This window comes from Podarcis melisellensis (genome assembly GCF_964234715.1).
Source record: "Podarcis melisellensis genome assembly, chromosome: 10".
NCBI classification, from domain to species: domain Eukaryota; kingdom Metazoa; phylum Chordata; class Lepidosauria; order Squamata; family Lacertidae; genus Podarcis; species Podarcis melisellensis.
This window is the reverse complement of record NC_138542.1, coordinates 57,495,413-57,520,289: the sequence shown is the minus strand read 5'-3', so window position 1 is coordinate 57,520,289 and position 24,877 is coordinate 57,495,413. Positions and strand designations below refer to the sequence as shown.

Genomic DNA, 24,877 nt, shown 5'->3' with positions numbered 1-24,877 from the left:
ACACACACACACACACACACACACACAGAGAGAGAGAGAGAGAGAGAGAGAGAGAGAGAGAGAGAGAGATATGACGGCCCATCTAATGTAGTACTCTCTATGGTGACTGGCACAGTCTTTCTAGGGTCTTGCATGGAGGTATCTTCTGAGCCTTTTAACTGGAGCTGCCAAGAATTAACCGCAGGTCTTCTGCATGCAGAAAAAATGTTCTCCCATCGCTAAGTTACAAACCCTCCCCAGGGGCAAGGGGAAGTTTTGGCTTGCAGCCACTTTGACTTGTGCCAAGGCAGTCACGCACACACCCACATGGAAGGATTCAGGCCACGAGAGGCATGCCATTGCAAACACTGTGTGTGGCAGAGTGGGGTTGATTTCCAGCAGTGTATCTCAAGTCCAGTCCTGCATGTGCTGGGAGATATGCATGACCGGGTTATGGCTACAATAAGTTATGGCTAAGAGCAGGCATAGGCAAACTCTGGCCCTCCAGATGTTTGACACTACAATTCCCATCATCCCTGACCACTGGTCCTGTTAAGCTAGGGAAGATGGGAATTGTAGTCCCAAACATCTGGAGGGTCGGAGTTTGCCTATTCCTGGCTAAGAGTGAACACTGACAAGGAAATTGGAGGAGAGGGAGGACCGAGGAAGGGGAGCTCTGGAACGTGGTATTTCCTGATACGACTATTTCTTCCATAGTTTGTCTGTGTTGAGAGCTTGGTGACAGCCATTGTTGACTTGTTCCCGGACATCTTCCGTAAGAAAGGACGTCGGGAGATGCTGATCCTGGGCATTGCAGTGATCTGCTACTTGATTGGCTTGCTACTGGTCACTGAGGTGAGAAGCAGAGCTCAGTGGGAGGGCAGAAGAGGCGTTTGGAAATAACATCTGCCCTATCAACCACACAATGCCATACAATCATTGTTATCCAGCACTCTAAGCTCACATAAATGGTTAGAAGAAGCTGCAATGCAATTTGCATTTCCATATGCTATACAGTTGTATTTTGGAAGTCAAACGGAATGTGTTCCGGGAGTCTGGTTGACTTCCAAAATGTTCAAAAACTGAAGCGTGGCTTCTGATTGGCTGCAGGAAGCTCCTGCAGCCAATTGGAAGTCGTGGAAGCTTCCAAAAATCATTCAAAAACTGGAACACTCATGGTTTTGATTGTTCAGGAGCCGATTTGTTCGGGAGCCAAGGCATTTGAGATCCAAGGTATGACTGTATATATATCCTTTCTCCCAGTGAAAGTCCATGTCTTTTGGTGCCTGACCCAAATAAATCACTACCCCTCTTTTCCTCCTGGTTTTGTCTCTGGGCTGCCTTTTGAACCAGGGGTGGAGAACTATTTTCAGCCTGAGAGCTGTGTTCCTTCAAAGGTCATTTTCTGGAGGCAAAAGTGGGTGGAACAACAAATACGATTTTTATCTTTGTACATTAGGCTACATATCCAGCCACACAGAAGTTATTGGTTTCTTCACGCAAACCCATCCTCCACCCAGGCAAGCAATAACCCCCCCCCCAAGTCTCCATTCATTGTGAGAGGAGAGGCTGGGGGCCTTGGTGAAGGTTTGAGAGTGCTGGTGTCACACAAGGGACCCCAGAGGCAAGTGTCCCCATTTCCACTGTGAAATGATGGAGAAATATGAGGCACATCTGTACTATGTGAGGATTCAGAGTCTGTTTGTTGTGGGGGAGGAAGGGAAAGGAGAATGTTAGCCGCTTTGAGACTCCTTCGGATAGTGATAAAGCAGGATATCAAATCCAAACTCCTCCTCCCCCTCTTCCTCTTCCTCTTCTTCTTCTTCTTCTTCTTCTTCTTCTTCTTCTTCTTCTTCTTCTTCTTCTTCTTCTTCTTCTTTGCATCAAGCCCTCAAATGGCCCACCTTAGAGAACATACATGTACCATCTGTGCAAGGAACCCAAAGCTGGCACCAAAGGTCAGGCGTGTTCTCAGCAGCAGAAGAGCGTAGGAGTCTCGTTCCATTTCCTCTTTCAGGCCCCTATTCCATGGAGTATTGGGAACTTGCCCCAGAGGCTCACGAATCATTCTATTTTCCAGGTGGATGTGCACAACATCAAGTCCCTCCGCCTTGTGGAATTGCAAAAATGTGTAGGCATTCTGTGGAATGTAGGAAATGAGAAGGACTGTGATCCTCTTTCACTAAGACCTGTAATCCAGGAAGGGAGAACCTGGTGCTCTCCAATTGTTGCTGGACTACAACTCCCAGCATCCTTAAGCACCGGCCATGTGGGCTGGGCTGATGGGAGCTGGAGTCCACCAACATCTGAAAGGCTACAGATCCCTGCTGCAAGGTATTTTGACAACACCCTGCCACAGTGAGGAGGCATTTAGGTGGGTTTGCTTGACAGATTTTTTTAATAGCAAGGTGAGTTCTTCTGTGCTTCTTAACACCATACTAATATAGGTGACAGCAGCCATGAAATTGGGAGAAAAGCAATGACAAACCTAGACAGGATCTTAAAAAGTAGAGACATTACCTTGCCAACAAAGGTCCGTATAGTAAAAGCTATGGTTTTCCCAGTAGTGATGTATGGAAGTGAGAGCTGGACCATAAAGAAGGCTGATCGCCGAAGAATTGATGTTTTTGAATTATGGTGCTGGAGGAGACTCTTGAGAGTCCCATGGACTGCAAGAAGATCAAACCTATCCATTCTTAAGGAAATCAACCCTGAGTGCTCACTGGAAGGACAGATTGTGAAGCTGAGGCTCCAAGACTTTGGCCACCTCATGAGAAGAGAAGACTCCCTGGAAAAGACCCTATTGTTGGGAAAGATGGAGGGCACAAGGAGAAGGGGACGACAGAGGATGAGATGGTTGGACAGTGTTCTCGAAGCTACCAGCATGAGTTTCATTAAACTGCGGGAGGCAGTGGAAGACAGGAGTGCCTGGCATGCTCTGGTCCATGGGCTCACGAAGAGTTGGACACGACTAAACGACTAAACAACAACAATATAGCTCACCAGTTTGTTGGCTTCTTCAGCCATTTTGCTCTAGTTGTTTGCAAATGGTCTTCCTTTTCCCCTTTGTGCCTCTTGCAGGGTGGAATGTACATCTTCCAGCTGTTTGATTATTATGCAGCCAGTGGGACATGCCTGCTTTTCCTCGCTATCTTTGAAGTCGTCTGCATTGGATGGGTTTATGGTATGTAGAAGTTCTGGGATTGGGGAGAAATTTGGTTTGGGTTCACATTTTAAGGCATATATATCCGCAGTTTGCACTTCCTGAAATGATGTGTGAATTGAGCTGCAACTGTCCTTTGAAAATCACACTTCAGTGAATTTTGCAATACATTTTTCCAACCCCAAAATGTGCACAAAAATGCATGTCTTAGTGAAAACAGCATCTGAAAAGGGCCCTCCTTCTCTACTGCAAGGATCTTTCCCTCCAATCAGCAGGGAGAGGGGAGGGGGAAGTTTAAACTTTCTCTTCTCCTGATCTCTCCTCTGCCAATTAGGAGCAAACCTGAATTTCCTTTTTAAAAATAATAATAATATTTTTTATTAGTTTTCAATTACAATCCAATAATAGCCTCATTATAACAATGCTAATGTATAAAGCAATTATTAATACCAATTGTTTGAGTGCCGAATTATATAATTTAGATAACGTGGCCCCCCGCATGCTAGAACTGATGGTTTGATTATTTGCTTTATTTCTGCATTCCAAAATCTTATTAATTTCCATAATCTTCCAGTCATAATAATAATCCTTTATACAACAACTGCAATATTAATAACTTCGATTCGTGTTGACACATTAAATGATTTATAAAACTACAAGTGAGGAACTCAGACAATATCCTTGTTCTTCCAGTGTGCGTGGAAGTTATTCTGTCCATGGTGTTTCTTCCGGTCCTTGTAAGATGTTACGTCTTTCTTTCCCCTGGTTGTTGTCTCCACACCCCAATCCTAAGGTGTGCCCCTTGGGGCAGGTAGTTATCACATTCTTGACCTGCATGACAAGTGTATTTCTCAACACATGCTTATCTCATTCGTGTGACATGTTTAGGTATACATCTAAAATAGGTTTATTTGCTTTTCCTGCTGGTTAATTTCAATATTTGACTGGTGTGCTCTCTTGTTATGCCAGTTGCCCATCCTGAACTATCCCAGTGTTAACATCCCAGCAACTCCTTCTGCAAACGAGGGACTTGTTGGAAGACTAATAATAATAATAATAATAATAATAATAATAATAATAATAATAATAATAATTTATTATTTATACCCCGCCCATCTGGTTGGGCCTCCCCAGCCACTCTTGGCAGCTTCCAACAGAATATTAAAATACAATAACCTATTAAACATTAAAAGCTTCTCTAAACAGGGCTGCCTTCAGATGTTTTCTAAAAGTCTGGTAGTTGTTTTTCTCTTTGACATCTGGTGGGAGGGCGTTCCACAGGGCGTGTGCCACTACTGAGAAGGCCCTCTACCTGGTACCCTGTAACTTGGCTTCTCGCAGTGGGGGAACTGCTGGACCTCAGTGTCTGGGCAGAACAATGGGGGTGGATACGCTCCTTCAGGTATACTGGACACATAGTTCTTTTGGTGACAGAACACTATTTCTGGAAAGGCTTAGGAAGGATTCCCTGATTTCCTGTGTGCAAGCTCAAATTCCTAATTATATGCACTCCATTCTAAATCTCTTTCCTCCCCCATCCCAGAACCTCACTCTATGTTGGCATGAAATACCATGTAGGTAAACGGGCAACTTGTGCCCAGGGATTATTGCTCCTCTTGCCCTCTCTCCACCTGAGGATATGTAGTTTGGCAGCCCAGATCTGCTTTGCTTATGCTGCAAAGGTTTACAGCAAACACCGTAAATAAAGACACATGTTTCAGACTTGCCTGTTGGCAGCCATGATGGTGCCACCCACACAGCCTGGCAGCTTTCCTTCTGCCTGTCAAGCAGACATCGTGACAAAGATTTGAGGATTTCCTGCATATGGCTTTATTTCTGTGAAAGGAGTATGCCACTTCCAGCCAACTTTTGGTTGCTGTTGCAGTTGCCAAAAGTAAGAGTCTAGATGGGAGTCTTCTCTCTCTTTCCTTCCCTCCCTCCCTCCCTCCCTCCCTCCCTCCCTCCCTCCCTCCCTCCCTCCCTCTCTTTCTCTCTCACACACACCATGCATGTTTTAAAAAGATTGGAATAATAACACAGCCCAGGGAGCATTTTCTGAACAGCGCCAGTGTATATGACCCCAAGATTACTTGTTCAGAAAGAGATCTTCTCCTGCTGGAGAATAATTCGGGTTTAAGCTGTTGGAATCTTAGATAACCAGGTTTGGCACTGGGTGAAAGAATGCTCAGGGAAATTTTCTGTGTGGCCTTGAAATGAATCCATGGCCTGTCTCTAATAATTTCCAATAAATGTATCTTTCTTGCACAAGCACACAGACAAATTCGGATAGGCAGAATTGGTGTGGCAAAGAGTGGAAGCTGTGAAATGGGATATTCCCACCCCCTTCGGATCTTACCCAGTTGCAAACTTGCAAGATCGCATTAAGATTAGGGTAATATGCAGTTCCCTCAGCTTTTCTCTGCAATATTCAGAGTGAGTGGGTAATAATATTTCTGGCCTTTGATTCAGAACTGTTATAAAGGATACTGCAATAATAGGCGGAGAGGGTGCGTGTTCAGAATGCCTGAGATGTGCTATTAAAATGCTAAGTATGGTTATGCTAGTACAGTGGTACCTCAGGTTACATACGCTTCAGGTTACATACGCTTCCGGTTACAGACTCCGCTAACCCAGAAATAGTACCTCGGGTTAAGAACCTTGCTTCAGGATAAGAACAGAAATCGGGCTCCGGCGGTGCGACGGCAGCAGGAGGCCCCATTAGCTAAAGTAGTGCTTCAGGTTAAGAACAGTTTCAGGTTAAGAACAGAGCTCCAGAATGGATTAAGTACGTAACCCGAGGAACCACTGTATTTGGGCAGAGGCGTTGCAAGTTGGACACCTATGCCCGGTGAGCAATCAGGAGCAGGCTGAAGATATACTATGGTACAGAGGTGGAGCACTGACCATTTCTTGGGGGCATGGGGAGCACCTTGTTGCGTGGTAGTTGCTGGGATGACCAGGGACCAAGAAGCTATTTGACACACGGCGCATGCTGCTTTCATGGCCTGCTGCTTTGTGACCGTATTTCAGCTTGTGTGCTTTAGGTTGTCCAGGATAACAGCGAACACCTCCATTTACTTAAACAAAGCTCTCCCTAAGGAGTTATTCAAGGCCCTTCTCTACGGCAGTGTACATAATCTTTTTGAATAGATGACCGGGGGTGGGGAGGCTGTGCCACATCCTTCTTCCAGCTTCCACTTTTGCCGGAAAGCAGCGCAGGCTGACTGAACTGATGACTCCTTAAGCCTGATTAATTTTTTTCCATCATCATTTTGAAATATAGAGCATGCCAACCTCCCCGTTCAAGGACTCAGTAAATCCATTCGTGTCAGGTTCCATTGCTTTCTACTACATCACCCTTTGCCTTTGATGGGTTGGGCTGAAACCTTTGCAGTGCAGCATTTCTGCAAGGAGGCAGACGAGTAAAGAAAGCTTTAACAATGCTATCATAGTCATAGAATCATAGAATTGCAGAGTTGGAAGGGACCATGTGAGTCATCTAGTCCAACCCCCTGCAAGGCAGGAACCTTTCGCCTAACATGGGACTCAAACCCACTATCCTGAGATTAAGAATCTCATGCTCTACCAGATGAGCAGTGTTGGTGAATATGTCCCAAATCGCTGCTGTTACTCACTTTTTACTTATCTAAAATGTTTCCCCACCCACTAGATTACCATTCCCCTGAACTAGCAAAATGTCTGCTTTTTGTAAAAAGTTGTATCTCAGTATCTCATAATAAGTCATCCTTGACTTCTGATGTTGCTTGCATCCCAATTCGCTAATCTTCCCTGATGTCACAGCAAGCATATGTGCATTGGGGTGTGGAGAAGGTTTCATAGTGACTTGCCAGTGGTTTACTTGCTGTGATTCACAGAGAGACTGAGCCACTTGGGATCAGGCACTTGGACCTTTGACTCTGAATCCCAGCTCCAGAAGTAACTTTTTAATTAAATGCAACTCTTTCATTTCTGTCTAAATGCTACGGGCTTTGGAATATGATTCCTTGTTTGCTCAGTCAGAGCCTGAAGATGAAAACAGAGAGATGGCACTTGCTGCTTGTTTGACCCTGAAATTTAAAAACTAGTATTAACTTCAACGGTGCTACAAGCGGGACAAGTTATGGCTAATGTTTTGTGATACTCTATTTCAAATGTTCACAGAGCAGGGAGCAGGCCTGAGCCTACAGTTCCAGTTCCTGACCTCCACACATTCATCCATAGATCTGAATAAAGTACCGCTGGGTTTAAGTATCACCCACAGATTTGGTGTAAAATGTGGAGGATTGGGTTTTTGTTGGGAGTGAAATGCAGCAGTGTACCATGGCCAGGGTTGGGTTGTGGTGGCTCAGTGACTGCCCCAGGATTGTAGAGATGAACGGAGCCATACTCTGGTCTCTGTCACTAGCCAGGCCATCAAGATTGACTGGGACCCAGCACCCCTGCTTCCTCTTCTAACTACATTTCCTCCTCTTTTCTGTAATATCTATTAGATTGTGATTTTTAAGGGAAACATGCCTTATCTTTTCATATATGTACAGCCCTTAGAAAACATTAGGTGCCCTATAAGTGAATAATAATAATAATAATAATAATAATAATAATAATAATAATACCCACAGCACAGGAAGACTTCTAGTGCTCTGCTCCAGCCTAACACCAGAAATTTAGGCAAATATCCCTGCATTGCCCAGATGGTTGGGCAATGCTTGCTGTCACTGGTAGAGAGTGAGCATTGTACAATCACCTAGGCAATAGAGGGCCATTTTGTCTCTTCATGTCACTGCCGCAGAAGCTAGGTAAGCATCCCTGGGTTGCCTAGGCAACTGTGCAATGCTCACTCTCTTCTGGCAAGAAGGACCATTGTACAGGTTTTTAGGCAATCCAGGGATGCCTAATGTCCAGAGCCACGGGAGGTGGAGACTCATAGTGGAAGCAGGCAGTGAAATGTGGGCAGGTAAGAACAGGACCTTGGACAGCTCTGAAAGCCAGTAGCAACTGTAGGTGTTGCCTCTGCAGGGAGTTGATGCCACACAAAGCCTTATGTGAGCAGAAAAAATGGGAGTGTGGTAGGCCTTGCCTTGCAGGAGTTGTTAAAGGGGAATCACCTCATTCTGTAGTCCTCAAGGCAGCAGAGACAGAGGTACTGCAAAGGACTCATCCCCTGAGTCAGAGAATGGTGGCAGAGCTGTGGCTTCTGGTTGGGAATGTCCTGAACTAGATACTGGCAGATCTTCCCCACATCCATGAAGGAAGCAGTCTGTCATACCCTGTAAGAACCTTGTCCAAGAAATATGGCCCTCTTGCTGAGAGTGGCCAAACTCTGGTTTGAAGGCGTTCTTTTGGGTTAAAAAGGATGGGGGGAATCCTTGGCCATCTCATAACACCCCACCTCAACAGTTCTTAGAATTTCACCCTACCTCTAAAGATTAATCCAATCTTCAGACGGTGTCCCCCCCCCCCCCAGCCCAGCTTATAAAAATCACCAGACCCAGCACTCCTTATGACTAAACAGATAAGACACCACTAAAACCGGCCAACCGTATAAGAACAACAACTGCTATTTTTATGGAACATAAAACAGCATTATGCCTAAAGATGAAAAAGAACAATAAAACATTTTAACTCTGAAGATAAGATACGAGAAGACAATAAATAAAATGCCTTGTAAATCACCAAAAAAGGGTTACTTCTAACAGAACTATGTTTGCATTCCAAAGAACTATAGAAGTTTTCAGGTCTCCCTTCAATTCATTAAAAAATGGTCTAACAACAATAACAATAATTTTATTATTTATAACCTACCCGTCTGGCTGGGTTGCCCCGGCCACTCTGGGAGGCTTCCAACACGTATAAAAACATAATGATATGAATACACCATTTAATCTTATTCATAACAGCAAGATCTTCTTAGTTTACTTCATCTCTGGTAATGAAGTGAAGTTGTTAGAACAGGGATGAGGAGTTTGTGGCCCTCTGAATATGATGGGGACTCCCAACTTCCCCCAGCAAGCAAGACCCATTCTCAGGGATGATGGGAGTTAGTGTTCAACAGCATCTGGAGGTGGTCCCCATCCCTGGGCTAGTGATGGTTGAGATATAGGAAACCCAGCTTCAAAACCCCAGTCAGCCATGAAGTTGACAAAATGGTCTCTTGATACGGTTGTTGTTCGGTTGCCCAGATCTATTTGGAGAAAAGAGGGAATGGAAACATACAAATAAACTACAGAGCTGATGATTGTCTGGATGTGTGTGTGTGTGTGTGTGTATAACCAAGTTAATCGGTGTCATCTGGTTCATAATATTATGGATTTATGTTGATTTTTTAAAAAACCATCCTTCTCTTTCTTTGTGGGCATCAAGGAGCAGACCGTTTCTATGACAACATCGAGGATATGATTGGCTACCGACCATGGCCCTTGGTTAAAGTGTGCTGGCTCTTTCTCACACCTGGAGTTTGTCTGGTAGGTAGATTGTATCTTTTGTGCTGTGTTTTAGGTCATTAATATCTCTCTGAATGAGGATGAAACATTGAACTTTCTATGAGGGTTGCAGTAAAGAACTTCTTGTTCTTCTGTTGGAGTGTTGCTGAAGTAACAATGTAGTTCAGAATACTAATAACAGAATAAAACTTCAAACATTAAAAACTACCCTAAACATGGCTGCCTTCAGATGTCTTCTAAAAGGCAGATAGTTGTTTATTTTCTTGACAACTGATGGGAGGGCATTCCACAGGGAGGGTGCCACTACCAAGAAGGCCCTCTGCCTGGTTTCCTGTAACCTCACTTCTCCCAGAAGGCCCCCATTACCCCTGCTTATTGGCCATACTAGCTGGGAATTGTAGTCCACACCATCTGGTCAGGAAGGGCAGCCTAAGAGGATCTTCACAACCACCTCTCCATGGGCTACCATGACTCAAGTTCAGTGTGGGTTGTCTACCTCTCCACAGCTTAAATCATTCTGCTACAAAGTATCAAGTTATAAATATCAGTATACAGCTCTTTTCCAGAGTTATCTTCTCATTGCACTTAGCATAGCAGTCATGCTTTCTGCTTTTGTCTTCTTCAGGCCACCTTCCTGTTTTCGCTCATTAGGTACGCACCGCTCATGTATAACAAAGTATACGAATATCCGCCATGGGGTATTGCTGTGGGCTGGTTGATGGCACTGTCCTCTATTATCTGCATCCCATTGTATGCTGTGTTCATCCTCCTGAAAACCAAAGGATCATTAAAAGAGGTAAAAGAAAGTGAGGCATTTCTAAGGTCACAGAACTTTGGTTTGCTATTGGGTAGGGCTGTTGACTGGCTTGCAAGATGTGAAACTGGCAGCTTCGGTGATTTTCGTTGTAGTACAGAAAGTCAGAATGGCCTTGGTTTGCTGTGTCTCAAAATAATTGTGTCTTAGTGACATCCTAAGCCATGAAGCAATGCTCTGGTTATTTCAGAGGACCTAACCCTGAACTCTGCTTAATTGCAGGCATTCCTTTTTTATAAACTTAATAGCATATTTAAAAGCATACTTGGCTTGATATGTATGCAGTTCCCCATGAACAACAGATTGCCACCATACATTGGATTATGGCAGACCAAGAGCCTTATGCAAGGCCCTTGTTGGACTGTTACATCAAGGTAATGGCCAATCTGTTTGGATAAAGGAAGACCCCTATACAACAGCAGGAATCATGCCAAACTATGGTTTAGGAATGTTTACTCTGTTTTTGGGTAATGTGTGAATGGACAGATGATTGTTTGTGCTTTGTGATGTTGATGTTATTTATTTCTTTAATAAATGTTTAACCCACCTTCAACACCCCAAGGCTGTTAAAAACCCCAGTCAATATAACAAGAGCATGCTAAAGGTCAAGTTATTAAAATCTGATTGGCAAACTCAAATCAGAGACCGTGGTTTGAAGTCAGTTGGCAAACCAGGGTTTGTCACAGCTATGGTTTGATGTGGTGTCTGAACTGACAAATTACAGCTCTAAAGGTTGGAGTGCTGAGCAGATGAGAGCAACCAAGAAGTTACTTGCAAATTTGGAACAGGGGTGGACAACCTGCAGACCTTGACCTAATTTTATGCAGCCCTGAGCCCTGGGAGAGGAAAAATGGAGAAGGGAGTCAAAATTAGCAGAGTGATGGAAAGATGAGAGGGGAAAGCTCTCTGCAGGTGATCAGTTCATAACTCTGGCAAGAATGATCTGTCTAGTCCCCAGCTACCTGTTGGCAGGAAGTGGGAGGGAAGGTAAATGGAGTGGGGAAGAGGTGGCAGAAAGATAGAGAAGGGGCAGCCCTGCCTGCCTCTGGTGTTATCTCCTCCCACCACTAGCATGAAATCCCTGGCAGACCACTGCAGAGAGAATGAGGCCTTCAATAGAAGAAAGTTCCCTCACCCCAATTTGGACCCTTTCAGCTTGTTCTGGGGTTCTAAAACAATGCTTCATACAAACCACAGTTTGATGTGATGTCTAAATCGAGCTGTTGACTTTTAATCTTGTGCATTTTTGGTGCAAGTTCATTGTTGTAGGCTTGCTGGAAACTGCAGCTTTTGGAATGGCAGATAATTTGAAAAGGATGAAATGCAATCTTCTAGGCGCACACCTCGTTGGGTGGTGCGACTGCGTGTTTCCTGGTGAAGCAATTTAAGTCGCAGTGACAAGTGGCTGGGAAATCTCACACACTAGCACTGAAGAGAATGAACTTTGCGGAGGGTGCCCTTCCTAATGCTCTGACCTCCGGGAAGGTGATGTTGTGCCCGCAGGCCCTTGTTTACTGACTAGGGATTCTAACATAATGAGGAATGACAGGCTGTATGCCGGCGCTGATTTAATGTCCACCTCAGGTGGACAAGTTGTGAGGCAAAGCCCTGGACAGGGAAGAAAAGGAAGGGGAGCCTTGAGGAAAACACACAGATGAGGCAAAGGGCACAAACAAATGAAAAAATATGCAGTGGGAAGGAAAGATCAGAAATATTGCATTATAAAAAGACTTCACTGTTTCCAGTTGGGTGTATCCACAGCTACATGTAGTACAATGACCCTTTTTCTTGTGTGTGATGAGGAGGGCACCTACCTGAAGGGGAACGAGGGATGAGGCTCACTTGTTGACAGGGAGTGAATTGCTAGTGGAGTTTTTGACAGGTGGACAACTTTTTGTTTGGAGAGGGAAAGCGAAGGTGTGTTTTCAGGAGACAATTTGGTTCTACCTTGATGTTGCCTTTAACACCTTTGAAGACAGCTGCACCATTTCCAGTCAACTGTGTTGACACAGCATGCCTCATACGGTCAAAGTGGAATGAAAAGGAATATTCTTTGTTCTCTGGAGGTTTCAATTCACTGCGACTGAGGTATTTACTGTAAGATCTTTAAATGATCTTTAAATGTGTTGTCTTCAATATGCAGTACTTTCCTGTCTTCAAGTCATAACATGACGAGCTTAGCGATGTGAATGTCTCCATTGTTGAGGATCGTACTCAAAAGGAATAATAATAATTGCCGTAATTTAATAGGTTTCTGAGCCTCTTTTCTCCTTGCAACACTCTAACAGCACAGAAGTAAGTCCTTTTGAATTCAGTGAGGACCACTCCCTGGCAAATGGGGTTAGGACTGTAGCCTTAGTGATTTCCAGAAAGTAAAAACCATGTGAAATTGACAATTCTTAATTTACACACTTATTATGGAGACGTTGATTTACTGGCTAGCTACAAAAGAGGAGTGCAAGTGTAGCTACCTGGCAAGTTACAGCTGCTGAAATTCTCTCTTCTACACAACAAGGACCAGAAAGTGGCCAATATAACTCCATTTCAAGGTGGGGGCAGGATCCAGAGTGGAATTTGGGAAGTTACAGGTCAGTTACCTTAACATCTGTTCTGGGTGGAAAGCATAAATATAGAATTACCAAGCACACAGAAAAATGAGACTTGCTGAAGCAAAACCAGCAAGGCTTCTGTAAGGGTAAGGTCTGTCTTACTAACCCAGGCATAGGAGACCTCTGGGTCAAGGGTCTTACTAGGGCCACCAGGCCTCTGAATTGGCCTGCCAGGCCATGTTGGGCAAACCACACCTACCTGTCATTCACCTGACATCAGGGATGGAGATAAGACATTTATTATCTTCGCTCTTAGCACTGAACACTGCAGCTCTAAGATCAGAGATAAGCTTCTAACTTCTTTTCGACAATAAATTGTCAAAGTTCAAGCAGCACCTGCAATCTTAGTGCTGTGAGACCACACCACTAAGATAAGAAATAGGTCTCTGCTGTCCTTTTACCATCAAAGAGCAACCAGAGGCACCATGTAACTTTAAGTCTAGGGTTGCTTTTCCTCAGTTCTAGGGCATAGTCATTTAGGCTATCTAGCAATGTTACCTCTTTGTTTATGTGAACTAACATTTACCAGTCTATGTGAAGGTATTGGGCCATTGTTGCATTTCCTCTTATGGATGCTTCATTAGTTTCATTCAGCATCTCAGGATAATTCTGGACATTTAGTGCAGTCGTACCTTGAAAGTTGAGAAACTTAGTTCCCAAACGTTTTGGCTCCTGAACGCCTCAAACCCAGAAGTGACTGTTCCGGTTTGCAAACTATTTTTGGAAACCGGACGTCCGACGGGGCTTCTGCAGCTTCTGATTGGCTGCAGGAGCTTCTAGCAGCCAATCAGAAACCACACTTCAGTTTTTGAACATTCTGAAAGTCGAACGGACTTCCAGAATGGATTTTGTTCGACTTCCAAGGTACGACTGTATGTTCCCAGTACTAACTTACTCTTTGCTCCAGGTATCACCATGCACAGTGAGTATGTGGATGTGTCTGCCCTTTTGGGTTTTTTTTTTTTAGCTTGTAGGTCTTTGACATACATATTGGTGTCTCCTTCATTATGCCCTCCCTTGTTCTTCCTATAGACTTTTATCTCAAGATAAGAGCCCCCCACTGTTTCTGTCGCTATTCCCCCAGGTTTCTGCTGTGCTCACTATATCATCTATCCTTTCCTTTAAAATCAAGCACTTCAGCTCACCCATCTGGGCTTGGAGTCTTCAAGCATTAATACACAAACACCTCCACACAATGTGTCTTTATGTCTCTGTCATATGCATTTTGCCCCACGATGCTCTGGCTCTTTGAATCAGCCTCTGTTCCAGCTGGCTGTGGAACAGCAATGCCTGAGCAGCATCAAAGGGCTCTGGTGTGGAATCAGCTTAAGACAATAAAAAGAAACCACAGCACCAATAACCCAAGAAATAGACAGCATTAAACCATTTGTACTGGATTGCCTTGTTGATTTCAGTTTATTGTCGTAGCCAAAGGCCATAACAAATACCACTGAATATAGTTAGCATGCACAGATGGGGAAAACATTACAAATCAGAACAATTAAATATATACAAATGGAACAAATATCAACTCTCCCCACTTTCTGTTTTAATAAAATTAAAATAATAAAGATTTGTGGGGTTTTTTTAAAAAAAAATCATTTGGTTCAGAGCAATTCTTGCACAACTTTTAATTAGGTAAAACAAAACAAATATTATTATCTTTTTAAAAACCCCAGTGCAAAACATCCTAGCAGCAAGATGATCTGGTTTGCCAAGTTACTTAATTCCACCAGAAATGAAATCCAGGCCTTTAGGAAACCCAGAAAAGCAAGAACAGCACCAGTTTTGCCCTTCAAGCTTAATTTCTGATATTAACTGGATTGCATAACAGGAAAGCTAATATTTTCTTCTATCATTCAAGTAGCTTAGAAAAATAGTAAAAACGAAACAAAAAAATGCAATTCTTAAAGTACAACCGGATGAGAACAGAGTTGTCATAACAATTCTTTTAACAATAAATGACATTGAGAAGGTCATTGTGAAGAACAGCCACCAATTCAAATAGAAACACATATCCAGTGTTTATAGCACTATTCACCTGGTCATGGGGGGCATCAGAACCTCTCTTTGTGCTTTGTCACATGATAGATTCAGATTTGAAGAAAATCTCCTAGGGAAATATGGACCAGCTGTGAAAATACAGGCAGTGAAGAACTAGTGAGAAACCCAAGTGCCATTTATATTTGGCAGGGGATATCTCCCCCCGCCCTTGCAGGCATCATTCCAGTTGTGGGCGGGGCTAGAGGCAATAGTGGGCGGTGCAATGGATGGGATTCTTACAGGAGGCGACATTCCACCCATGCAGAAGTCAGATGTTTCTACCTTCCTATATAGACACATATTACTCTCCATCCAGACAAGCAAATGGCATCATAATAGTACAAGGACATATTCCAGCTAGGCAAAAGCACTTGAGGAGAGTGCATACCAGGGGGCCATGAGGGGCATGGCCAGGGAAGTGGCTGTGGCTTCGGGGGAATCCTGAGGACTAGGAAAAGAGGCCTGCAGAGCTGCATTTGACCAAGTAGAGAAGTGGAACCATCTTGGAGAAGCCTAGGCTGGCTGATTAGCTCCTGCTATTGCTTTATTCGTTTATTTACAGCATTTTCAAACCAACACTTTCTCCAGAGTGTTTACAGCTAGGAGTGGACTAAATAGGCGAATTCCATCTGCATGCAGTTTTGCTGCATTTAATGTTCCCATTTAATGTGGAGTATTTTTTTAAAGAACGCATGCAAAGCCAACATTGAAATTGTGCACGTTTTATATGTGCTTTGTACATAAAACACACATTTGCAATGTTTTCCAATGCAAAATAGGCATATTTATGTGAAATACATATTCCCCCCCCCCCACAAAAGCTGTGTTGCAAAATCTGCGAGCAGATGGAGGGGGGTCCAGTAACCTGCTTGTGGGTTTCCCAGAAGCGTCTGGCTGGACATTGTGAGAACAGGTTGTTGGACACTGCCTTTTACTGAATCGAACCATTGCTCAATCTAATTTAGTCTTCCCTATACGGACTGGCGATGTCTCTCCAGGGTTTCAGACAGGAATCTTTCCCATCCATACCTGGCAGCACCAGTGATTGGGCTTGGGACCTTCTGCAAGCCAAGCAGTTGCCCTACAATTGAGCTACATCCTTTCTGCTACTTTCCTCCTACTTTATGCTATAAAGTGTGCACCACGTTGGCGTTACTGAAAGTCACTTTTTTTGACATGGGTTTGGGAGGAGGAAGGGGCCTCATACATTGAGTCAATCCCAGAAGTGATTTAAAACAACAACAACCTACACACTTTGCAGCAAGCTGCATTTCCGTGAATTTCTTCTTGTCTTTGAAAAGTTTTGAAAAATTAAATGATAAAAAAACCTTTGATTTAACAGCCCACTCCCTTGCTGACATATCATTCTGATTTGGTGCCTTCTGCTCACATGAAGAATTCTAGATTTATAATGTTTAGAAGGCTTTTGTAGAAACATCAGAGTAACTAATTAACTCCAGGAAACACTTTCAAAAATGAAAGCATTTCTTCTTGCTTCTGGGATTCCAGTAACGATAGGAACAGGCAGGCATATGTACTTTCCTGCCATCATATTTTTCAAACTCCTCTCAGCGATCCTGAGGGCTAGAGACTTCATTAAACAAAAACACAAAAAATGAGAACTGAGATTCTTAAGGCTTCATCACAAGCTTCGAGGCCTCATGTTGCTCACAGCAGCTGGGTTAACCAGTGCTTCATGAATCAGAGCAATGTACCCAGTCCTGAAATTGTGAAGTGCCAAGGTTAATTAACTTTGCAAAACTCCCAGATGCAAATCCTGACATTTAACTGACCTATGCTAGCGCATGCTTTTAGTTTAAGGATGTGAAGGGTGCTGTTAATTTCCGCTATTGTTTTAGACAGGTACTTCCTATATGTCTGTGTGGCACCTTGAGTCTCGGTCTGAGCAAAAGGCGGGATATTAATATTACTAGTATTAATAATAAGTGGGTGCTCTTGCCATGGCACCAGATTGGGCCAGATCTTGAGCATTTTATCAAAAAGAGAAAGCAACTCCATGGGACTGAAAAAAAATGGCACTGTATTAAGTGATTCAGCATTTCTGTATTCCATTTTGGGGCGGCTAATCTGCATTGGCATTGCAGTGAGCATAGGAGTCCCCTGCTCCTTAAATTGATGGCTGGAGTGAACTGCTACTGCTTGAAATGATGGTTACAAATAAGCTGTTCGAGGGCTTGCTCTGGAGGAAAGGCAGGCAGTGCAGCAGCCTGAAAAACGTGAAGCTTAAGAAGGTTCAGCACAGCCAGCGGAGGCTTGTGAGGCTGGTGGGTGGAGGCGGAAGCATCCCTCCATTGGCAGCTTTGCACTTGTCAAGATGGGGCAAGGCAAGAGAGTGAGATCAGGGGTACTCCAGGTGAGAATGTATCTGTGGGGCTGCTGCCATTCCACCCCTCTCCCAACCTTGTCCCAGCACACCCACCAAGAGGTCACCATTACCATCATCACCAGCTGCAAGTAGCATAGGGGAGAAATTTGATTCAGGTTGCATTTGAAGTCCATCTATCGCTATGCACTTTCTGAAATCAAAAGCAACTGAAACACAGCCAACCTGTATTTCAAGCCAAACATATATTTACTTGGTTAACATAAGGGTAGTTGAAGCTGTCCATTATCACAAGCAGAGATACTGCTCTGGCCTACTGAATCTAATGCTGAAATAAGACGGATTAGTATATTGTTCTGCTGCGGGTTGGGGCGCACGGAGGACGTGGCAATGAATTTTAGAATTTCATCCAGTGAGTCATGTCTGAAACGAGGCGAGTCAGGACCCTGGTCAGCTCCCATGGGGCCCTGCTACTTGAGTTGGCAAGATGTCTCAGCTAACAAAGCTATAAAAAGGCTAGCAGGGCCTGTCTTTCAAATGCCTCTGTCCTCTTGGCAGAGCTGTTTGCATTGTTTTAAAGGGCCTGTGACCTTGTCTGCAGCTGCATTCTCCTCCAGGGGAATCACCTACTAACTCACACCGTTCTGTCATTCATCCAGACAAACAAGAAGCACTATCAGAGTTTGAGGACACATTCCAGCCAGGCAAAAACACTCCACTGTGGGGTGTGGCTGGGGGAGAGGGGTGTGGCTGAGGAGGTGTGACCTAGGGAGTGTCCCAATGACCAGATAGAGAGGCCTGGAGGATCACACTTTGAGGTGTCCCAGGATGCTTTGCTGTTCTCCCCAAACCTGTGCCAACCACACTACCTATCCACTCATCTGTAAGCACTGCTGAATGTTTATTGGGCTCTACCACATGTTGACAAAAAGTGAGCCTAAAGGCAAAATGGATCAGAATGTTACGTTGTTTCCCTTCTGCTCTTTTAGATGTGTCTTCCAATAATCATGCATTAGAAAGTACAATGGATTTGCTCATGGAATGTCTTTGCCCAAAGCAATGGATACAGATGGCTATTGAGTGGTTGTCTGTCTAACAGCTATATTGACGGCTACATTGTCTGCTCCCTGCTTGTCTTTCTACAGCGGTTACGCCAGCTCACTTCTGCAGCAGAGGACTTGCCCCAGCCCAAGAAGCACCTGATTGCCTTATCTGGACAGTACTTCAAGCCAGGAGGTCAACATCCATGCAAGGATGTGCTCATCACCACAGAGAAGGAAACCAACTTCTAGACCTCCCAGGGAAGAACTTCTTTACCTTCTGGGGACATCTCTCCTTATTTCTTTTGTCTTCTGCTTACATCTGGGATGAGTTGCTGCTCAGGGTCTCTTAAGATGCCAGCACCTTCTTCCCTTTGCATTTACTTAGCATACAGACTGGAATAGGGCCAATGGAACAGTCACTGTACAGGTGAAAAATTGTCTGTGAAGGGTCCAGAGGAAACCTGAATTCCTGTTTACTGGCAGTGCTAGGGGACTGAACCTGGCATATTGTGCATGCAACACAGGTGCTTTAACCACTGTGCTATACACTTCTCCCCATTTATAAGAAATAAATTAGCAGCAAGATGTTGGAAAAGACAGTGAATAAAGCTAGCCAGTTCAAGTTCCCAGTGACTTCCTGAAAGTTTCTTCCACTGCTGGCTTAACTCCCTGGCAAAAACATTTCACGTTCCTTGAACACCTGAATCTTCAGCCATATCTGCATGACCTAACTGCAGGAATTGTAGCAAATTTGGTGGATTACTGTTGCGTTGTTTTTAAATTTAAAATTCACAAAGATCTCTGCTGTAGGTGAGATTCCTTTTTTCGTTTTTATCTTAAGAAGAGTGGCAACAATCCTCATTTGGATGTAGAAACCAGAGCTTGATCACTCAGCCTCTCCCATTACGCAGGAGGCCCTGGAGGGGGGAAAGGCGATAAATTGGAAGCAAGATGAGTTTGTCAGAAAAAGAGCATGTCAAAGCCACTTAAGATCTTTCTCTTTTCTCCCCCTTTGAGAAGAGACTAGTGCAGAAAGGAAATGGAGCAGGCAGACAGTATTTCAGCTTGAATATCCATTGTTTGATTCAGCTCTGTGTACATCCTTGAGTTGCTGGGAAAACCTGAGAAATGCAAGTTGAATGCAACTGCCATATAAGTAAATGCCAAAACTGCATTAGAAGTGCAGGACAGTCTGGATCGTATAGGAGATAACAAAGCTGAAGTCTCTGACCGCATGATGCTAGCTTAGCATTTGTGATACAGAGGTTGGCATATGGTCTGTGGCACAAAATAAGAGGTAGTGGGGGTGGGAGGGAAATGGAAGACGCAACAAGCTAGAAAATCAATTTCTGTGCACAGAGTCCCGGTTTGCTTTCATTTATTTCTTGTGTAAATGTTCACTGCTAACCAAGGTCAATTCAATATCCTAAACACCAAGAGGGAACTCTTTTTGCATTGTGAATGTTGTGGCTGCAGCTAGGGATGTTGGAGAATTCTGACAAAAATGGAAACAGGAGTGGAAATTGCCTGTGTTTGTTTATTTGTCCCATGTTCAGAAATCCATTGAGTATGATCAGTAATTGCTGCTGTTGTTGCTTTCAGCCCTCAAACGATAAGCCATTGATTCCAACCCTTCTCTCCCATATTTGCATTGTGTTTCCTTTGTATTCCTTGCAGAATTTTGGAGAAGAGCAAAAGAGTTAAAGGTTTATTGCATCTCAGTTTGCCTATTGCTTCAAGGAGTGTGAATTACATAAACTTGGCTTAAAATGCAAGTGGAGCCAAATTTCACCTCCACCCCTAGATTGGGCAAGGTATGCTGTCTCAGTAATAGAAAGGCCGGTCCTGAAATGGTCAAATCATACACCACGAATGTCAACAGGAGACAGATGTGGAGCCAGGGTCCATTTCAGCACTTGGAACTCCTTGGCCAGTTGTTGAGAGCCCAGTGCCTGGCAGGGCACACCAGCACTAACACCTACCTTTGGCCCTCATGTCAGGTATATGGGTCTGTGAGTCACCATTCAGATGTCCCACAATGACCCAGAACAGCTGCCTGTTTCTTGTTCTGCTATGGCTAAACTTATGCACACTTACCTAGGACAGTCTCTTCAAATGTTCATAGGATCTGTTTGTAGACGGTAGTTTGACCCAATGCAGCACTAAGTTGAAGTCTCTTAGTGGTATACTTGTTTCACAGGGAAAATGTGTTGCACAATGGAGCACTGATGCAGGAGAGAATGCGTAATGCTGGTAACTTTGTTGTACAATAGACTGTGCAGTCTCGTATGGAACAAGTTTCTGCCAGCACAACTGTTGCAGAGATTCTTCTGTTGCATAACATTAAAACTCAGCCACCCACTTGCACAAGTACCCTTGTGCTAGTGGACAGAAAACACTGAATACAGCCCATAGAAATGATGCGCTCATCAGAGTTTTATCTGTCAGGGTTTTTTTTTCCACCAGCAGAAGTTATTCCTAATTCCAAGCTGTTCATCAGCAACTTGAATGTCCATAAAAAGCCATCTAACTCTTGTCATCCCAGGTTGGTGCTTCAGGTTAAGAACAGTTTCAGGTTAAGTACGGACCTCCGGAACGAATTAAGTACTTAACCCGAGGTACCACTGTACTGCCTTCGGCTGTACTTGAGGGTTGATTTCAAAAAATTCCACTGGAAAAATGGTTATGTCCATGTGGAGGTGGCAGTATAGAGTCAGTGACTCATGTGCTTCTGGCTTGCACTCTTTATAAAGATTTGAGGAGTGAGGTTATTACCCCTCTATTATTGTCCATGCTGGGTCACTCAACCATTGCTACCGTGTCCTTTCTTTTAGCAGATCAAGATGATCATTGTTGTAAACCTCCAAAATGTATTTTGTATAGTTACGTTTTTACCTCTATCTTTAGTACATTTTGTTTTGTTTTATTGCTCTGGCTAGTGGCCGATGCAAATAAAGATTCTTCCTATTCCGATTGTTCCAAACCGGGGAATGCATCATTGGCTAAATGTCAGGCTGCACAGGAAGAAAGAGCTGGCGACACCAGCTCACTGAGTTTTATTTGTCATAGATGTACATTTATATCTTTATATTTTTCATAAACTTTTGTACTTAAGATATACTCAATAAACAGCATTTCTTTAATTGTGAACCGACAATGGTTGTGGTTTTGCTTTCTTTCCTATGGAGAAGAGGAGGTCCAGAAGACGTAACCTCTGGTCAAGAGAAAAACCCAGAGAATTTCAATCTATTAGCAGCTGACAGAATTTAATGGAAGGAGTGGCGCTTTAGAGTTGTGAACTTGGACACAACCTATGCTTCTTTTTAAAAGCAAGAGAAAATATTTGACTGATACTTTACAGAAGGTCAGGAGGGAGCATGCAGTGGATTTCTTGCCTCAACAGAACCAGCCCCTTCTGCCTTGAGATCAGCTAAAATGCTTGCTGGAGGAGGCCTGTGATTTGTCTTTCAACCTTTCAAACACACCCCATTGGTACAGAATGAAGACAATCTTGCAAAGTGGCATTCTTCTTCAATGTAGGGGGGAGAAAAAGGAAAAGAACAGACACCCCTACCCCAGACTTCTGAGAAACTATGGTACAGTTTTTCCAAAACCCTGGATAGCTCAGTTGGCTAAGAGTGTGGTGCTGATAGTGCCAAGGTTGCAGGTTTGATCCCTGTGTGGGGCAACTGCATATTCCTGCATTGTAGGGTGTAGGGCATTGTATTTCTGCATTGTAGATTAGATGATCCTCAGGGTCCCTTCCAACTCTACAGTTCTATGCTTCTATGGACTAGATATACAAATGGTTCTAATCTCAAGCCTCAATCACTTACCCATGCTCACTTACCTCTCCTCCTGTATCTGCCTGGTTCCAATTGTTACCCTCAGTCCCTTGTAAAAAGTTAAGCATTCCCAGGCTCTTGCAGGCATCTCTGAGCTCATGGAAATATATTCTGGCATGATGCCCTCCAGATGCTGACTCCAGCTCCCATCCTCTCTGTCTACAGGCCATGCTGGCTTGGGTTGATGGGAGCTGTCATACAAAGCACAGGAATAGCACCAGGTTGGGAAAAGCTGGAGTAGAGGCTCCTTACAGCGATCTTATTGTTGTTGGCTGGCATGACTGGAGTTCAGCATTCTGTGACTACTGAACAAATTCTTTGTGTGAACAAAATCAACTCAGATTTTTCCTAATTGCTTTTTGTATTTTTGCAAGTGCTGTGGTTTCACACACACCCCAGTCCAGTGGGTGCTATTTGCATGGTGTCATTTTGGCTCATAAGCAATGGCACTCACAACCTGGACATTGGAAATTGAGGGACATTCCATTCCCCTCTCCTGGAAAGGAGGTCAGAGTAGTGTGCATAGGATTAAAATTCAGCGAACACCTCTGCTCATGGCAGCACATGTGCTTGCAAAAATAATGTGGACACATAAGCATTGCAGTTTTACAAATACTTAGCACCTAAGTAAACTGAAAAGTATTTTACTTTGGTTGAGAAATTGTCAAGTTGCTCCTCTCCCAGGAGAAATGTTGTGTATTTCCCAGCTATTCTGGTTCTCTCCCAAGTCACCTTTGCAAAGAAACAGTGGGTTTTTAAACATCACATTTTTATTATTATTTAACACCTAAGTGTCTTACCATGGTTCAGAATGTCTAATGTAGGTTCATGCCAAAGAAACTGTCCATTGCTCAGAAGCAGCCCCACTGAATTCCATGGGGATTGCTCTCTGATAAATATGTGTAGGATTGCAGCCTTAATTGGTTAAAGGTGTCACACAGGACTGCTAACAAGGACAAGGTGTGGCCTTCAAGGAAACAACTCTGAGCATGCTCAAAACAAACGTATTGCCGCTGGTCAACCCAGACTGCAGACCTGATAAAATGAAATTTATTATAAAGCTGCCATTATGACAACAGGAGTGAGAGAGAAACTGCACAGCCAGGACTAACAGCCAGTAGTTCTGGTAAGATCAAAATTACTACTACATACCCCCCCCCCCGGTCTCCACCCTTTTGGATGGAGATTGACTGGGTGGTGCAGAGATTTGATTGGCCTGGGATTGGAGATGGGCAGAAAAAGCCTCTCTCTGTTAAAATGGATTGTAGAAGGATTTGGGTAACAGGAAAGAGCATGATATTGAGATTTTGGGGAAAATGTTTTGAAAAAAAATTCCTTGGCATTTTACTTGATGGGGCTGAGCCCCAATGGATCAGACTATAGTACATGGGTACCAGAAAAGGGACTTGCTCACGAACTTGCCCCCCTGTTCTTTTTCTTCCACCGTGAATGTTGCTGTCATTTTATGCTTCATTTGCCAGTGCACCAGTTGTCAAGAAAGCAGGAATTTGCCTTTGGGAAGCAGGGAGAGCAGCACAACTGAATCTTAAAAACAGTATAAAAGAAAATAACAAAAGCATTCTTTTTTAAAAAAAACACCAAACCACACAGTTCTGTGCCTCCTACCTACAACCCTTTTCTCTCAAGTAGGGTGTTTATTTTTAGATCCGTCTGTCTGTTCCAGTTCATCAAGCTTCGGCATGGAAAGTCATGTAGAAAGGAAAGGAATTCCCAGGAAGAAATGCAGGCAGCGTTCCCGGCAACTCTGCTGGGATGTCCAGCATCTTCATTCATGCTGCAATATGTTAAGGAACTGGGAAGTCCATGAAAAATGTGATTAGTATAAATTTAATGTTCATTTTTAAAAAGATTATATACACACTCCTGTTAAATATTGCCATCAACATCTGATGTGTATGCTACTGTGTATGAAAGGCACAGTTTTTTTTAATTTTTAATTGAAGAATATAAATAAATTCCCCACAGAGTTCTTCTCTGGCTCAGAATGTGAACTCAGATCCTGCACACAAGCTATCGGGGTTCAACAAACCAGTTGCCAAAAATGAGACCCAGTCATAGAAGTTATTTAATATTACCCCTTTCCTCTTGATGAAACTCTTGTTTGTTGCTGTGAAACCACAAAACCAGAAGTTCTTTCACTTAACTTTCAATAAAATTCACCTTGTTTGCTTTTTGAACTACACAGAGTACATTTGACCAAGCAAGCTTTTGATGGGTGAGTGGCCAATCAATTTTCTTAATTGTTTCCTGTAAACATTTCATAGGGTTGTTGGTCTCCATCCCAGATGTAAAACCCTCTGCTTGACAGGGAAAGTTATTTTGAAATACAGGTAAAAATAAGGCAAAAACAGCAACAAACAACAGAGACCATCACCTTAACAATACAATACCATAAGATGGGGAGAGGAAGAGAAAAGTCAGTTTTGAAATATATCATGGGTGATCTTGTATAAAGCAAGAAACACACTAACTACTGAGAGACACTGGATGTGCAAGTCAGAAAATCCAAATAATGGACAGAAGATAGATAAATCATTGTCAGGGAAAAAATATGCAACAGCATTTGATTGGAATGC

At 43.5% G+C, this 24,877-nt stretch overlaps 1 protein-coding gene across 1 annotated transcript in view; it reads left to right on the top strand.

The window, feature by feature from the left end:
- Positions 1 to 20,966, top strand: part of LOC309378631 (sodium- and chloride-dependent betaine transporter-like) — a 48,977-nt gene extending 28,011 nt beyond the window's left edge. Inside the window, exons 11-15 of the mRNA XM_081927093.1 lie at positions 697 to 834; positions 3,061 to 3,163; positions 9,503 to 9,603; positions 10,208 to 10,378; positions 18,538 to 20,966. Coding sequence (XP_081783219.1) covers positions 697 to 834; positions 3,061 to 3,163; positions 9,503 to 9,603; positions 10,208 to 10,378; positions 18,538 to 18,684 — 660 coding nt within the window. The 3' untranslated portion in view covers positions 18,685 to 20,966. The remainder of the gene's footprint in view (positions 1 to 696; positions 835 to 3,060; positions 3,164 to 9,502; positions 9,604 to 10,207; positions 10,379 to 18,537) is intronic.
- The last annotated feature ends 3,911 nt before the right edge of the window (positions 20,967 to 24,877 follow it).